The sequence below is a fragment of the Erythrolamprus reginae genome, chromosome 4, assembly GCF_031021105.1.
Source record: "Erythrolamprus reginae isolate rEryReg1 chromosome 4, rEryReg1.hap1, whole genome shotgun sequence".
In the NCBI taxonomy this organism is placed as follows: Eukaryota; Metazoa; Chordata; class Lepidosauria; order Squamata; family Dipsadidae; genus Erythrolamprus; species Erythrolamprus reginae.
The window spans coordinates 21,400,197-21,418,443 of NC_091953.1; the positions used below are offsets into that span (position 1 = coordinate 21,400,197).

At 39.1% G+C, this 18,247-nt stretch overlaps 1 protein-coding gene across 3 annotated transcripts in view; it reads left to right on the plus strand.

The window, feature by feature from the left end:
• Positions 1 to 18,247, plus strand: part of RNF17 (ring finger protein 17) — a 91,514-nt gene that overhangs the window by 57,973 nt on the left and 15,294 nt on the right. For all 3 annotated transcript variants that reach the window (XM_070749759.1, XM_070749760.1, XM_070749761.1), the window contains exons 24-28: positions 265 to 545; positions 7,637 to 7,800; positions 8,777 to 8,896; positions 13,135 to 13,215; positions 17,373 to 17,501. In XM_070749759.1, the coding sequence (XP_070605860.1) occupies positions 265 to 545; positions 7,637 to 7,800; positions 8,777 to 8,896; positions 13,135 to 13,215; positions 17,373 to 17,501 (775 nt within the window). The remainder of the gene's footprint in view (positions 1 to 264; positions 546 to 7,636; positions 7,801 to 8,776; positions 8,897 to 13,134; positions 13,216 to 17,372; positions 17,502 to 18,247) is intronic.

The window sequence follows — 18,247 nt, forward strand, 5'->3', positions numbered from 1 at the left end:
GGTTGGCAGCAATTGTTTTTTCTGCAGTTGTGATTGTCCTCTGAAGTCTGTGTCGGTCCTGTTGGGTTGCAGCACCAAACCTGACAGTTATAGAGGTGCAGATGACAGACTCAACGATTCCTCTGTAGAACTGTATCAGCAGCTCCTTGGGCAGTTTGAGCTTCCTGAGCTGGCACAGAAAGAACATTCTTTGTTGTGCTTTTTTGTAAAAATATGTGTTTGATTTTGTAAAATTTGCTGACTTGTTCTGTTGAATCCTAACAGGGCCCCTAAAATTGATCCAAACCAAGCTTCCCCTAATGAACTACGAAAGGATGTGGACGTAAACAAACTGGTTTCAGAAACAGAAAGTCCTTCTCAACTGAAAAAGAACGTTGGCCCTTCAGATACTGATGATAAGCCACAAGAAGTGAACATGTCAGTGGCTAGACCTCTAGCGGTTGAGGCCTATAAACCACCAGCTCTTCCTGTCCTGGATTGTTTCAATGCTATGGTTAGCTGTGTTTCAGAAAACGGAACAATTTATGTGATTCCCATCTCACAAGGTAAAGCAAAAAATACATTTTGTACAATTATGATAGGTGTTAACATGATGTATATCAATGTAATAAGTACTGTTACAGACAATCAAGTCAAAAATGACTCCATGATAACAGAATCCACAGCAGTTTTCTCTACATTTTCAGGGCCTTTCCAAAACCTTATTTTTAGGATATAGGATATTTTGTTGTGAGCCACCCTGATATTATTATGTAGGTGTAGATAGTCCTGGCGGAGAGTTGGGGGGGGGGCACGAAATGTTTACTTCTTCCTAGGGTGGGGTGTAACAGAAAATAATTGAGAAACAAGGCCGTAATTCAAAGCTCCTACTCCAATTACAGTGTGTGAGTTTGGCCTAGTGCAGGGGTAGGCAAAGTTGGCTCTTCTATGACATGTGGACTTCAACTCCCAGAATTCCTAAGCTAGCATGATTGGCTCAGGAATTCTGGGAGCTGAAGTCCACAAGTCATAGGAGAGCCAACTTTGCCTACCCCTGGCCTAGTGGTTAAACTGCTAGATTAGAAACTGGAAATCCATGAGCTGTGCCCTAAATATTTGAGGATCATTGAACTAGCATAGTAGCAGTATAAGAGTTTATTGTTTTATTATTATATTTATTTTATATTTTTTGTTATTTTATATTTTATAATTTTATAAATAGTGTTACAATGTGACCGAAATGCAATTCTTATCTATAATAATTCTTAGCCATAAAAGCCAGTTGGGTGTTTTGGGGTTAGTGACTTTCTCTCAGCCCAGCTGAGAGTTGTTGTGGGGCAAATAGGAGGAAGGTGTGTTAGATATGCTCATTGCCCTAATTTATTTGTAAAAAATAATAAATTTTACAGATAATGATAATAATAATTATTATAATAATGATGATAATGATGATAATCATCATAATCATCATTATTATAATTATTGTTATCATTATCATCATATAATAATAATAATAAGAAGAAGAAGGTGGTGGTGGTGGTGGTGGTGGTGGTGGTGGTGGTGGTGGTGGTGATGATGATGATGGTGATGGTGATGATGATAGTGACTAGCCCAAAGACACCCAACCTGCTTCTGTGCCAAAGGCAGGATTACAGTTTATGGATTTCCAGTTTCTAATCTAGCAGTTTAACCACTAGGCCAGGGGTAGGCAAAGTTGGCTCTCCTATGACTTGTGGACTTCAACTCCCATAATTCCTGAGCCAATCATGCTAGCTTAGGAATTCTGGGAGTTGAAGTCCACATATAATAAAAGGGCCAACTTTGCCTACCCCTGCACTAGGCCAAACTCACACACTGTAATTGGAGTACGAGCTTTGAATTATGGCAATGTTTCTCAATTATTTTCTGTTACACCCCACCCTAGGAAAAAGTAAACATTTTGTGCCTCCCCTCCCCCCCAACTCTCCGCCAGGACTATTGTTTGCAATATTCAGCTGAAAAAAACTCAAGTGGTTTATCAGCATGATCGGGGTATACAGTGATCCCTCGATTTTCGCGATCTCGTTCTTCGCGAAACGCTATATCGCAATTTTTCCCACCCGATGACGTCACTCTCTTCCTTCCTTTCTCATCTTTCTTTCTCTCTCTCTTTCTCTATCTTGCTTCTTCCTCTCTCACACTCTCTTCCTCCCTCTCTCATCTCTTTCTTTCCTTCTCTCTCTTTCTCTATCTCTCCCCCTCTTTCTGGCGGGCGGGCGAGCGGGGGCATCAGCGAGGAAGACCCAGGGAAGGTTCCTTCGGCCGCCCAGCAGCTGATCTGCTCGGCAGCGCGGCAGCAGCGAGGAGCCGAATCGGGGTTTCCCCTTTGCGTGGGCGGCGGGGAAACCCCGATCTTCGTCTGCTCGCTGCTGCTGCTCTGCCGAGCAGATCAGCTGCTGGGCGGCCGAAGGAACCTTCCCTGGGTCTTCCCCGCCGCCCACACAAACTCCACCATCTGCGCATGCGCGGCCATGGAAAAAAAAGGGCGCGCATGCGCAGATGATGTTTTTACTTCCGCAACCCTACATCGCGAAAAATCGATTATCGCGAGGGGTCTTGGAACGGAACCCTCGCGATAATCGAGGGATCACTGTAATGCGTTTAAGTGACGCTTTAATTCATTTGGCTTCATGCTGTCCAGTGCCAACATTTTTAGACACAGTAAACATACTGATCTTTCCTCGTCTTCCACTGTCGTCACAGTGAAGCCAAGTGCGACATAGGCTTCGTTATATTTCCTCATCTTAGCTTTTGGGAGACTTACGTTTGTCTAATTATCTCCGTCTCTCTGCTCCTTTCTTTTCATCCCTGTTAAATATTTTTCTATAGTGTCTCTTAAGGATTTGTTATATGCACTTCATATCTCTTACTCTGTGCTGTGTGTTATTGTTCGGTGCAAAAAGCCCCTCCTCCCTGCGACAAAAAAAAAAAGCACATTCCCTGGGGTCACGCACCACCCCCTGGCATTGCTCCGTGCCCCTCGGGGGAGGGGAGCGTCCCACTATTTGAAAAACACTGAATTACAGTAACGTCATCAATCATTCAATTAATAGATAGCTGTATTTTTAAAAAATTGGAGAGATTCTCATACCAAATGTGTAAAGAATATAAGTGACTGACTTCATAGACTATTGTGAGAAGGAATGATATGCATTATTATTATTTATTATTATTTATTATTATTTATTAGATTTGTATGCCGCCCCTCTCCGTAGACTTGGGGCGGCTTACAGCAATGATAAAAACAATATATAATGACAAATCTAATAGTTAGAATCTAAAATAACAATAATACATTTAAAAGGTCTAAAAAACAAGAAACCCCAATATATAAAAACATACATACAGTCATATCATACACAAAAAACTACATAGACAGGGGTAGATGTTTCAGTTCCCCCACGCTTGACGTCAGAGGTGGGTTTTAAGGAGTTTACGAAAGGCAAGGAGGGTGGGGGCAGTTCTAATCTCTGGAGGGAGCTGATTCCAGAGGGTCGGAGCCGCCACAGAGAAGACTCTTCCCCTGGGTCCCGCCAAACGACTTTGTTTAGTTGACGGGACCCGGAGGAGACCAACTCTGTGGGACCTAACCCTAATTGTGAGAAGGAATGATATGCATACATATATAGGCTCTATTGTTTCATTTATTTGAATATAGAATATATACTATATATTCATGTTTCCTGTATACTAATCAAGTTTTAATTGAATTCAATGCAACCTGAATTCACTGGTATTTCATAAAGTTCTATATAGTGGGAGATGTAGATTATATATATATATATGATTAATAATTCTTTTAAAATAATTAAAAATATAATATATTTAATTTAATATACCGTATATACTCGAGTATAAGCCGACCCGAGTATAAGCCGAGGCACCAATTTTTGCCACAAAAACTGGGAAAACGTATTGACCCGAGTATAAGCCGAGGTTAGAAAATGCAGTGGCTACTGGTAACTTATAAAAATGGAAAACAATAAAATTACATTAATTGAGACATGTTTTAGAATATTTATTTTAAAGAAAACCAGTAAACTAGCTCTGTAAATTTAAAAGAGGGTAAACAAATTAACAATATTAACAATAAATTAAAAAGTAAAAAAAGTAGCTCGATCAGGAACAAAGCTAAAACCTAAGAGTTAAAATCCTTCAAAACTGGATTCCTTCTCATCATTAATTGGATTTACATTATTGTTCTGTTTTTATATATGCTGTGAGCCACCCTGAGTCCTTGGAGAGGGATTGCATACAAATCCAATTAAATAAATAAACAAACAAACAAACAAACAAACAAATAAGTGTATCCAAAGAAGAGCTTCAGCATTAGCTGCTGTGAGGTTATCAGCATAGAAAACCAAATAGATAGATAGATAGATAGATAGATAGATAGATAGATAGATAGATAGATAGATAGATAGATATAGATAGAAAGATAGACAGACAGACAGACAGACAGACAGAAAAATAGATAGATAGATAGATAGAAATAGATAGATAGATAGATAGATAGATATAGATAGAAAGATAGATAGACAGACAGACAGAAAAATAGATAGATAGATAGATAGATAGAGATAGATAGATAGATAGATAGATATAGATAGAAAGATAGATAGACAGACAGACAGATAGAAAAATAGATAGATAGATAGATATAGATAGAAAGATAGACAGACAGATAGAAAAATAGATAGATAGATAGATAGATAGATAGATAGAAATAGATACAGATAGATAGATAGATAGATAGATAGAAAGAAAAATAGTTAGATAGAAAAATAGATAGATAGAAATAGATACAGATAGATAGATAGATGATAGATAGATAGATGATAGATAGATAGATAGATAGATAGATAGATAGATAGATAGATAGATAGATAGACAGATAGATATAAAGATAGACAGACAGATAGAAAAATAGATAGATAGATAGATAGATAGATAGATAGATAGAAAGAAATAGATACAGATAGATAGATAGATAGATAGAAAAATAGATAGATAGAAAAATAGATAGATAGAAAGATAGACAGATAGAAAAAGAATTCCTGTCTAGCTCTGCCTCATAGCACATTATTAGATCCTATCCAAGCAAGGACAGCAACTACCACAAAATACCATTTTTTAAACAGTTTAAATCCTTTCAAAGGAGGGGGAGGAGAATCTGACAGCAGGGGGCCTTTTTAATCCGACTCACCATTGCAAATGGCTGCCTTCTTTGCTTGAGCTAGGAAGAGGAACTACGGCGTGCCAGAGGGGACAAAAGCTGGTGCCTCCTCGCTCTGGCTGAAGCAATGGCGCCCTCGTGTGGTGACTTTGTCAATGACCCGAGTATAAGCCGAGGCTGTGTTTTTCAGCCCATTTTTGGGGCTAAAAAACTCGGCTTATACTCGAGTATATACGGTAAATATAATAACTAATAATAATAACCATCTTGAGTGCAATCCTAAAACATTTGGAATTCCCTTTGAACACCATCAGCAATGATAAAATCATCTTTAGTCCGTTGCAAAAGGCATGTCTATTTGGAACAGCTTACATCCTACACCAAAATTTCTAGCAGCATCTTCTGCCTAAGCCAGATCTTTGGGAAAAACTCAATAAGTGGTTAAAAATATCAAACACAATTTAAATAACTTGCTGACTGTCAACCAGGTATAAATATATTAAATTTACATACTGCCCAATTCCCAATAACTCCAGATGTTTACTTCCTTGTTTTTAATAAACAAGAATAAAGATGACAAAACTGGACAAGAAAAAAGGAAGGAAACAACCACTACAATCTAAAAAGGCCTTGGTCTGACCAGGCTAGGGACTAGCCAGATAAATACCTGGTAGGCAGAAATAAACTAGGAGTTTCCTCTCCCAAACTAAGGTGCATCTTATGCTCCAGTGCGTCTTATACTGCGAAAAATATTTTGTGTGTGTGTATAATTGTTAAAAATATTGGAGAAAAGGAACATTGCCAACGATGATCAGCCTGGAAGACCACAATTGGAGAATATACAACAGTGTCAAAATGGATGATATACCTGTACTGTATATCCATAATAGGAGTTGAGCAAAACTGAAGCAGGAGTGGCGCCCTTTTATACGAGACAGCAAGGCAAATTGAAACAGTTGGAATATCGTTTCTGGGGAAAAATTAGAAATAACAGATGAAAACTTTGGGAAAAAAGCTATCAATTCCTTAACGATCAGTTTAAAGTAGAAATATTTAAATTGCAGCTAGTTGAGGACATGAAGGGAAGGGAAGAGATCTATGTATTACTAGAAAGTTTTTCCACAATGCTTTTTATTCATAGTGGAGTGGGTGGGTTGTATCCATTTATATTTTTCCCTTTGTATTGCATTGTCTCTCTTTCTTTAATACTTTTTATTAAAGTTTTACAATGGACATAAAAATTAACACAAATTATTTTAAAAAACAGAAAAGAAAAAATCCACTGGAGAAGTCCATTGGAGAAGGGTGGCCCATAAATTTGATTAAATATATAAATAAAATAAAATAAAGAAGATAAAAGTGCAGAAGGAAAGAAGAAACGGAATGCATTTTTTCCATTTTACAAAAGTCTATAATGTGTTTCTACTCAGCCATAAATAAGATTATTATTATTATTATTATTAATTAGATTTGTATGCCGCCCCTCTCCGGAGACTTGGAGCGGCTTACAACAACAATACATAGTACAAATCTAATGGTTAAAAAAGGACAGTTTAAAACCCTTTTTATAAAGACAGTCATGCATCCCAAATAAACGATAAAATGAAATGGCCCAGGGGAATCAATTTCCCCATGCCTGATGGCAGATATGGGTTTTTAGGAGTTTGCGAAAGGCAAGGAGGGTGGGAGCAGTTCTGATCTCCGGAGGGAGTTGGTTCCAGAGGGCCGGGGCCGCCACAGAGAAGGCTCTTCCCCTGGGCCCCGCCAGATGACATTGCTTCATCGATGGGACCCAGAGAAGGCCAACACTGTGGGACCTAATCGGTCGCTGGGATTCGTGCGGCAGAAGGCGGTCCCGGAGATATTTTGGTCTGATTCCATGAAGGGCTTTATAGGTCATAACCAACACTTTGAATTGTGACCAGAAACTGATCGGCAACCAATGCAGACTGCGGAGTGTTGGTGTGACATGGGCATATCTGGGAAAGCCCATGATTGCTCTCACAGCTGCATTCTGCACGATCTGAAGTTTTTTCTTCTAAAAAAAAGAAGTTAATTCAGCCAACTCTGAAAGTTCCACCATCTTTACCAACCATTCTTCCATTATGGGTATTATCATAATTATCCATTTTTGAACATATAATAACCTCACTATTATTGCGATATTTAAAAACAGTACCATGACATTTTTCTAGCTACTTATCCATTCATCCCTAAAGGAAAAACTTTTATTTCAATTGTATTTTAACCTTTACAATTTTCAGAATTAATGTAAGTATTTGTAACCGTTTTTAAAAGCTTTTTATACATATCCACCAAGCAAGATAAAATATTACCTCATGTTCACATTTCAAGCATTGTATACTGCATTATTTTAACAAAAAAAATTAAATTGTTAAGAGACATAATGACCTTAACACCATTTGCTTGGATTTTTCCTAGAGCAAAAGTTAAAAGAGTTAATGTGTAACATACAAGATAACGTCAAAGGTTTAGGCCTTCTGAAATCCTATAACTGGAAAAGTGGGGAAAGTTGTGTTGTAAGAGCAGCAGATACACTGTGGTACCGAGGTGAAATTAAAGAGGTTTGCGCCGGCATTGTAAAGGTAAGATTAAAGTTTCTAAGAACATTCTGATTTTCACCATTGCTGGGGGGGTTTTATTTTCTTTTTGTTAAAATGAAGGCAGTGTTGTCTATGAAGATTCTCAGTCAGTCCAGGTCATAGTGGCTTCATAGGTGTTTTTTCAAAACGCAACTGGACTTCTTTTGTTTTTCCTTGAAGATTTTTCGCTTCTTGCATCACAGCATCTATCTCCTCTTTACAACATAGTCCTTCCAGCAGTTCGGTTCTGCCGGCGTGTCCCAACCGCCCGTAATTACAGGGTAATTAGTCCAGAAAGACACACACCACACGATAGAAGGAAAACCAAAAGTTTTTAACAACAGAAAAACAGAAAAAACTCCCTTTTTAAATGTCAAAGGGATTTTCTGGTACACACAAGGCACAGGTTAAATGCAATCCAATTTCTCACCCAGTAACTGGGAAATTGAGTCCAAATTCCAAAATCCAGAAAGTCCACATACAATCTTGAACAGGGAAACAGCAAAACCACGACCTTGACGAAACTATGAATCACATAAACTTCCACAAGGCTAAATCAGCACGCTGCTCTTTTTATCTGTAGCATTAATTACAGCCGCCCCACCCAACCACAGGTGGACTCACTTATCTCCTGTAATAATCCTTCAGTTGTTCTCTTCTATGCATCACTCTCCACATGCGTGGATCTGTCATAAGTTCTTGTTCAGAATCCAGGGATGATAAGGAAGATTGATCTCCTGGGCTGTTTGCCAAACTCCCCTCTTCCCTGTCACTCACGCTCCCTTGGTCAGAGGAGACTTCGTCGGGTGATTCTATTGGGAGCAAAACAGGCCTGTGGCATGTGGATGTTGCCCCCACATCCACCTCCACATTCCTTGGGGCAGGAGCTGGACCAAGCTAAAGTCTAGTCTCATAGGGTATTCTGTTTCGAGTGGAGGAGTGAAGTACTGATGTTATTGTGTATTGTTTCTTTTCGTAGGTACATTATGTGGACTACGGATATACTGAGAAAATTCCTCCATGCCATCTGTACCCCACTATGTTGTATTTTGATATACCTCCATTTTGTATACCATGTCATCTGTATAAAACCATACCAGTGAGTTAAATTTTATGATTTGAACATAATGTGTTTCTACAAGACAATGTACGAAAATGTACAAATAATTTACTTGCATGATGCAGTGTAATTGTATCAGTATTGTACTTCATGCCTATCATCATCAGAATTGGGAATATATTTATTTTTTCCCCTTTCCACATTTAGAGAAGTGTTAGATACATATTCCACACTGTAATGATAAAATGTTTGGGGAATTCTATGATTTTCTGAGGCTCACTTTTCATAGAAGTAGGCTACTAGAAAGGTGCTAGGCTTTAAATGCATATAAGCTGTATATTAGATGGAAGTGTTCAATGTTAATGAACTGGTGGTGTCAGAATGCAGTACAGTGGTACCTCGACATACGAGTTTAATTTGTTCCAGACCCAAGCTCGTAAGTCGATCAATTCGCATCTCGAACGAATGCCTTTAGACTTTGTTTTTCGTGCCCAGATAACCGGAAGCAAGGAGATTCTTGCGCCACCTAGTGGCAGCTCGGCTCGAATCCCAAATTTGAGCTCGGGTGTTGAACAGAAATTTTGCTCGCGTCGCGGCTCGTAACTTGAAATACTTGCATGTGGAGCAGCTCGTATCTAGAAGTACTACTGTATTGCAGGTTAAACTCTGCTCACAGCCAGGAGTTTTATCCCCTGATATGGCTCAAGGCTGACTCGGCCTTTCATCCTTTAGGGTTCAGTAAAATGAGGACCCAGATTGTTGTGGGCAATATGCTGACATTATAAACTGCCTAGAGAATGATGTAAAACACTATGAAGTGGTATATAAGTGTTATTGTTATTGATTGCTATTGATAACTCAGGGTTGTCAAACTCATAAGAACATAAGAAGAGCCATGCTGAATCAGGCCAAAGCCCATCGAGTCCAGCATTCTGTGTCACACAGTGGCCCACCAATTGTAAATGGGGATTTTGAGCAGAAAGAGAAGGCAAAACCCTCCCTTTCCCTTGACCCCCAACTAATGGTACTCAAGGGAAACTTGCCTGCCTCAACCAACATAGAGGCGGCACATGGACATCCCTTTCAATAACCACCGATACACTTGGCATCCATGAATCTGTCTAATACTGCCTTGAAGCTATCAAGGCTGACAGCTGTCACGACCTCTTCTGGAAGTGAATTCCATAAACCAATGACCCTCTGGGTGAAGAAATATTTCCCTTTATTTGTCCTCACTTTCTTACCTATGAGCTTTAGGGAGTGCTCCCTCGACCTAGTATTGTATGATAGAGAAAATAATTTTTCTCTATCCATCTTTTCTATCCCATGCATGATTTTATACACTTCAATCAAGTCACCTCTTAAACACCATCTTTCAAGGCTGAAGAAACCAAGGCCTTGCAACCTGGTTTCATAAGGGAAGTGCTCCATTTCCTTGATCATACTTGTTGCCCCTTTTTGCACCTTTTCCGGTTCCATTATATCCTTCTTGAGGTGCGGTGACCAGAACTGTACACAGTACTCCAAGTGTGGTCTCACCATCGATTTGTAAAGAGGCAATACAACACTTACTGACTTATCCCATGGACCTATCAAGGTCCGTGGGCTGAATCCTCCCTGCAGGTTGCTTAGATCTGGCCCGTGAAGGCGCCCTGGAAACAGCAAAGGACTGGGCCACAGTGCCTCTGCCAGCATGCCCCCCCCCCCAAGTTCTGTTTTCAATTGCATAGGGTTGTAGGAGGCTGTCACAGCCAAAAATGAAGATAGGGAACCTGTTTGCCAGAGCACTCAGGTCACCATAGACACCCCCGATGAGTGATGTCAAGCTAGTTGAGCCGGGGTGGCGCAGCAGGTAGAGTGCTGTACTGCAGGCCACTGAAGCTGACTACAGATCTGAAGGTCAGCGGTTCAAATCTCATCACCGGCTCAAGGTTGACTCAGCCTTCCATCCTTCCGAGGTGGGTAAAATGAGGACCCGGATTGTGGGGGCAAGATGCTGGTTCTGTTAAAAAGTGCTATTGCTAACATGTTGTAAGCCGCCCTGAGTCTAAGGAGAGGGGCGGCATAAAAATCGAATAAATAAATAAATAATAAATTAAAAAATAAATAGTCATGCTCACCCCAGCTTTTCCGAGGTCAAACACAACCCTTATGTGTCCCTTAAAAGTTTGACACCATGTCCTTGGGCCCAAGCTTATGTCTAGGGCAAGCAGAATATTCTAGTTCCAGCACAAATCACCTACCTGCTTCATATGGAGATCTTGTTGCTTATCTCATCTAGTAAAGCAAACTTAATTAAATCTTCTAAGATGTCATCTACACAGAGTGAAAGCAGCACACTTGTACATATTTCCCTCTGTATTAAGTGTTTTAATATTCTCCGGGTTATTTAAATTCTGTTAAATGACCAGAACATTTTAGTAAGATTGTAAAGTCCAGTCTTACCTCCTCGAGCTTGATTTGCCCGAATGTCCTGGATGGAACCAGATACTTTTCAATGAAAGAAAAGTGAAATGTGCTGAAAGGCTTTGTGTATAGCAGTTCCTACAACATACAGAACACAAAAATAAGGAAAGGGTGTGTAAGGAAAAGATAGACGTGGGCTTATTTGTTTGAAAGTAGAAAACAGGAACCAAGAATTCAGTAGAGAAAAATGGGTTTTGATCTGGGAGAAGCAGCATGGAGATTAAGGCTCAAGTAGAGATAACAGGATAAACAAGGAGAAAATGTGGATGTGTTGGCTCTTGGATGAGTTATGATTGTGCTAAAGAACAAGTGAAATACTGAAAATGTGGAATGAAAAATAACAGCGTTAAATAAGAGGTGTTACTGAAGAAAAAAAATCAAAAGTTTGTATTTAGAGAGTTAGGTTCAACTCCTTCCTCTTTCTCAGATGCTTGGTAAGTTATTGCTATATAATCCCAAAAGTTTTCCTTTTTTATGAAATGTAAATAGTTGTATCCTATAGGAGCTAATTTGTGATAGCATCTAAGACAGTGCTTTGAAATTCCAACTGGCTCCCAAGATTGTTTTCCAGTACAGTGGTACCTCTACTTAAGAACTTAATTTGTTGCATGACCAGGTTCTTAAGTAGAAAAGTCTGTAAGTAGCAGCAATTATTCCCATAGGAATCAATGTAAAAACAAATAATGCGTGCAAACCCATTAGGAAAGAAATAAAAGTTTGGAATTTGGGTGGGAGGAAGAGGAAGAAGAGAAGGAGGAGGATAGTCGCTGCCAAAGGAAGAAGGTGAGGTGAGGTGAATTTTAAAAATCCAAAACTTTAAGGCTTTAAAAAAAAAGAGGAACTCTGAAGCGGTGAGGAGGACCATGCGCCTCCCATATGCCCAGCGCGAGGCTGTCTCACATGCACTGCGTCAGAGAGAAACCCAGGCAGGCGAGAGCGTGGGACCTCCCACTCCTTTGACCGAAAGGCTGCTACGGCTGTTGCTATCTGCTTCCTCTTCCTTCCCATGCTGAAGGGTTCCCCTCTCTTCTTGCTCACACGCACCCAGACACTCCGGGAGGCAACCTCGCGCTGGGTGTTGGGAAGCAGCGCAAGGGAGTCACCCCAGCGAAGTGCTCTCCAAGCGCCCAGAGAAAGGAAAATGCTTCTTTCACTCTGGACTGCCAAAGCCTCCTTAAACTCCACCAAAGGTCTCCTTTGGCAGCCCAAAAAAGCCCGAGATGGCCAGGATTAAAGGGGAAATGGCAGGAACTTCGTGCCACTATCAAATTTACTGGGAAATTTTTCCGGGCTCGGGTTCTAAAGTAGAAAATGGTTCTTAAGAGGCAAAAAAATCTTGAGCATCCCATTCTTATCTCTTAAGTAGAGGCGTTTTTAGGTAGAGGTACCACTTTCTTTGCCTTTTTGAGACATTATAGCTCCAGAATAACAGTAACTCTTTAATTGCCATTTTCAAGCCTTAAAGAATATACCAGATGTTAATTCTGAATGATACATAAGGCTTCCATTAAGCCTTTCTTTCCTTAAGAAACAGTTGGAATTACAAATATTCCATGAGACCATTTTAGCCAACACAGTAGCTCATAACGTTCACATGAACATAGCTGATCTTTGGGCTGAAACATCTTGGTATGTAATGAAAAAAATACAGTTGTGCTTACCCTCTGCTTTTGGGTGAACTGGAACTTGGTAATTTTCTGCTTCATGACAATTCTTTCTCCAGATTAGTTAATCTTGTGAATGGAAGTTTTGGATCAATGGTTTTTCGTAGTTGACAATCGATTGATGTATTTTTCTTCATGATCTCTTAGGTTGGCAACAATTGGCAGCGTGATGCAGTTGAATTGCTTAAAGAACTACTTACAAAAAGATTTGTTAAAATACGCATAATGGTATGTCTAAATACTGTATCTTTTATACCCTGTTCAAAAAAATAAAGAACACTTAAAGAACAGAATATAGTTCCAAGTAAATCAAACTTCTGTGAAATCAAACTGTCCACTTAGGGAGCAACACTGATTGACAATCAATTTCACATGCTGTTGTGGAAATGGAATAGTTGTGCAAATGAAATATTCAGTGAGAATATTTCATTCATTCAGATCTAGGATGTGTTATTTGAGTGTTCCCTTTATTTTTTTGAGCAGTATAGATTAGATTAGATTAGATTAGATTAGAATTCTTTATTGGCCAAGTGTGAATTTGTCTTTGGTTTATATGCTCTCAGTGTAAATAAAGGAAAATATACAAAATATATCAAATATACAAAAATATATTGACAAAATTGAACGGGTCCAAAGACGGGCTACAAGAATGGTGGAAGGTCTTAAGCATAAAACGTATCAGGAAAGACTTAATGAACTCAATCTGTATAGTCTGGAGGACAGAAGGAAAAAGCGGGACATGATCGAAACATTTAAATATGTTAAAGGGTTAAATAAGGTCCAGGAGGGAAGTGTTTTTAATAGGAAAGTGAACACAAGAACAAGGGGACACAATCTGAAGTTAATTGGAGGAAAGATCAAAAGCAACATGAGAAAATATTTTTACTGAAAGAGTAGTAAATGCCTGGAACAAACACCCAGCAGACATGGTTGATAAATCCACAGTAACTGAATTTAAATATGCCTGGGATAAACATATATCCATCCTAAAATAAAATACAGGAAATAACACAAGGGCAGACTAGATGGACCATGAGGTCTTTTTCTGCCGTCAGTCTTCTATGTTTCTATGTTTCTATACATTTGTCAGAACCTTAAGGTACCACACTTAATGATTGTCAAAGGGTACAATCCATATAAACCATAAGGATGCAAACAACAAAGTTACAATCATGCAGTCATGTTACGGGAGAAGATGGCTGATAGGAATGATGATAAGATTAATAGTAATAATAATCCAGATTTAGTGAATAGTTTGAGGCTGTTGAGATAATCAATTTGCTTAACAGAGTGATGGCATTCGGGGGGAAAACTATTCTTGTGTCCAGTTGTACTTTTGTTGTCATTTTGAGGTAGAAGTTGAAACAATTTATGTCCAGGATGTGAGGTAAATATTTTCACTGCTCTCTTTTTGATTCGTGCAGTATACAATTCCAAAATGGAGGGCAGGTTGGTAGTAATGGTTTTTTCTGCAGTCCAAATTATCCTCTGAAGTCTGTGTCTGTCTTGTTGGGTTGCAGAACCAAAGCAGACAGTTTCAATCGTATTTGAATTTGCAAATAATTCAAATTTCAATTAGATTCCCCCCCCCCCTTACCAAAGGCTTGAGGGGGAGCTAAAAGTAAAAACAAAAACAATCCCCTTAATCAAAAAGAAATAAATTTAACCAATAAAATAAAATAAGTAGAATCCCAGTATTGTATGGAAAGAAAATTCACAAAAAACCCACACACCTATCAAATAAGGTCTGTAATACGGCCTACATATCCATGATCTAAAATGATTAATAAGGTCCAAAGACGGGCTACAAGAATGGTGGAAGGTCTTAAGCATAAAACGTATCAGGAAAGACTTAATGAACTCAATCTGTATAGTCTGGAGGACAGAAGGAAAAGGGGGGACATGATCGAAACATTTAAATATGTTAAAGGGTTAAATAAGGTCCAGGAGGGAAGTGTTTTTAATAGGAAAGTGAACACAAGAACAAGGGGACACAATATGAAGTTAGTTTGGGGAAAGATCAAAAGCAACATGAGAAAATATTATTTTACTGAAAGAGTAGTAGATCCTTGGAACAAACTTCCAGCAGTCATGGTAGATAAATCCACAGTAACTGAATTTAAACATGCCTGGGATAAACATAGATCTATCCTAAGATAAAATACAGAAAATAGTATAAGGGCAGACTAGATGGAACATGAGGTCTTTTTCTGCCGTCAGACTTCTATGTTTATATGAATAATCTGCAATGCCTTATTGAAATCCTATTGAGTGAGGAAGATGAGATTCCCCTTTCAAAAATAGGCTACCTGGGTTTCAGCTATGATACCAGATATGATACCAGCCAAAAGACTGGGTGGCTTGTGTAGCCATTGCTGACTACCAGCTGTGCTGCTCTACAAATAAACACATATGACCGGGATAGCAAACCTGTGGCACGTGGAACCATATCTGAGAGCACTGGTTTTGGCCTTTCGGAAGGCCGTTTTTGCCCTCCCTGGGCTTGAAAAATGGTCCAACAGGCAAACTGGAAGTCCATTTTTCTAAACTTCTGGTTTGTCCGTTGGGTTGTTCTTCAGGGGCGCATGAGTGGGGATGCACACATGCGCAGGGTGGCATATGTGGAATGGTTTTGTGCCTGGCTAGCATACACACGCTCCCGTTTTTTGGCACGCAAGAACAGAAAGGTTCGCCATCACTGACAACATGAGATTCTGTGAAGCTGGACCTTAAGAATCAGATGGGTTTCCTGATTGTGTATGAGCCTCCCTATGCTTAATTCTGTGACAGATTGGCAGTAATAGTTCTGGAGTTCATGGCCACCATGGACCTGATCCTATTCGTCATAGGGAGCCAAAGTATGGAAAGTATTAATACATGGCATTGGACAAGATTACCTCTGGAACCGCCTGCTACCGCACAAATCCCAGCGACCGATAAGGTCCCACAGAGTTGGCCTTCTCTGGGTCCTGTCGACTAAACAATGTCGTTTGGCGGGCCCCAGGGGAAGAGCGTTCTCTGTGGCGGCCCCGGCCCTCTGGAACCAACTCCCCCCGGAGATTAGAATTGCCCCCACCCTCCCGTCTTTCGTAAACTACTCAAGACTCACTTATACCGCCAGGCATGGGGGAGTTGAGATATTCCTTCCCCCTAGGCCATTACAAGTTATGTATGGTATGTTTGTGTGTATGTTTGGTTTTATAATAAGGGTTTTTAGTTGTTCTTTATTATTGGATTGTTCGTGTTGTTTTATCATTGTTGTTAGCCGCCCCGAGTCTACGGAGAGGGGCGGCATACAAATCCAAGATATTATTATTATTATTATTATTATTATTATTATTATTATTATTATTATTAGTCCAAAATTCCTGCTTCCAAGGGATCATACGATGGCATTTTCACATAGACAAGACCAGGAGGGAGTTGACCTTTTTTAATTGGATTGGAGGGACAAATACATTCACTTGAGTCAGAAGAAAAAAGTAATGTAGCTTCCCATTCTTTTTTCTTCATGAGTTCCATATGACATAGTACAGAACCACACAGGGCCTTATAAATGGCAACCATTGGAAAGAGTCCTGAGGCAATCTACAAAGTAGAGGTGTCGTTCTCTTCTCCTTCAACAACACCGATGGAATTTAAGAACATTACTCTTCACTCTGATTCTGTGGGTGGGAATATTGAAAACCTCTCAGCGACTTAAAGATGTCCAGCATGGTTGTGTCTATAGAGGTTATCTACAAATGCAACCGATGGCAATTTTTGGGATGCATCCTGACCTAAAACCAGACTGCCAAGGGCCTGTTTTGCTCTGCAGATGTAAATACGGAGTGTGCTTCTTCAACAAAAAATAATTTCTTTTAGGGTTGTTGTGCTGTCCCCAGAGACAGAGATAGTTGGACTGTATTTAGGCATGTCTCTTTAAGATATTGCATTAGCGGAAATGTAGTGAAATTGCGCTCTGGGTAATGTAGTTCTACATGTGACCACATTTGTGTATTCTTATTGGCTCTGACTCCGAGTGGTAATTGGAGAGAACATTCCAGAGGGTTTTTGTCTTCACTCTTTCAATAAGCCAGCCAACATGTAGATGCTCCACCTAGAGCCTGGGTCAATTCAACCTCTTTTTACCTGCACAATGGGAAAGATTATACTGCAGAAGAATCGCATCATAACTGTGAGTTATTGTGAGAATTCCTGTAATAAAATGATCTGTGATATTTCATTGTGCTGAGTTATCTGACTGGGAAAAGTTGAGCTTGTACCAGAACAGTTGTCATATGTGAGCATTATAGCAAGTATATCAAATTTACAACAGGCTTTCAGCTGTAAACACATGCCTGTTTTTAGAGCTGGTAGTAATGAGTTTTTTAATCTTTCAACAGGAGCAATCAAATCCCCCTTGGGGAAAAGTGTCTGTCAAACTCTGGTTTTCCGGGATGTCGCTATCTTATTTTATGGCATTCCATAAACATTGTATTACTGAAGACGATGGTGATTCTGAACCAACATGGGTATGTTTTTTTCCCCCTCTTTGCAATCAGTAACTGTTTAATTTGAACATGATCTAAGTATTGCCCACAAGATCATATGCTGCAACGTCCTGCCTGTCAACGACTACTTCAGCTTCAACAACAACAACACAAGAGCACACAACAGATTCAAAGTTAATATTAACCGCTCCAAACTTGACTGTAAAAAATACAACTTTAGTAAGCCGTATAACTATTGTTTCTGGGGTAAATATAGATCATCTGTTCAGGGCCAGACATTGGTTCCCTTGTACTTTTTTTTAAATATCAATTTTTATTTGAGCTTTTATAATCTATATCACTATCTATTATACCATTAAAATCAGCTATTAAGCATATATTCTCTCTATCTCTATCTTTACTAATTTTGGTGTAATTTGTGGGAAATGTTTTTTTGATTTATACTTGGTGCGTATAAAACTACAAGTGCAATTTGGACATCATAAATTGTTACTAATAACACTAAGATTCTTCTTTTCCTATCTGCATATATTTTTTCTGCTTCTAATTCTTTTTTTATATAAACTGCTATTCCTCTCTTTTTTAATAATAATAATAATAATAATAATTTAATAATTTAATAATTTATTAGATTTGTATGCCGCCCCTCTCTGAAGACTCGGGGCGGCTCACAACAATAATAAAAACAATATTATAGTAGAACAAATCTAATATTAAAAAACATATAAAACCCTATCATATTTAAAAAAAACAAACAACACATTCAT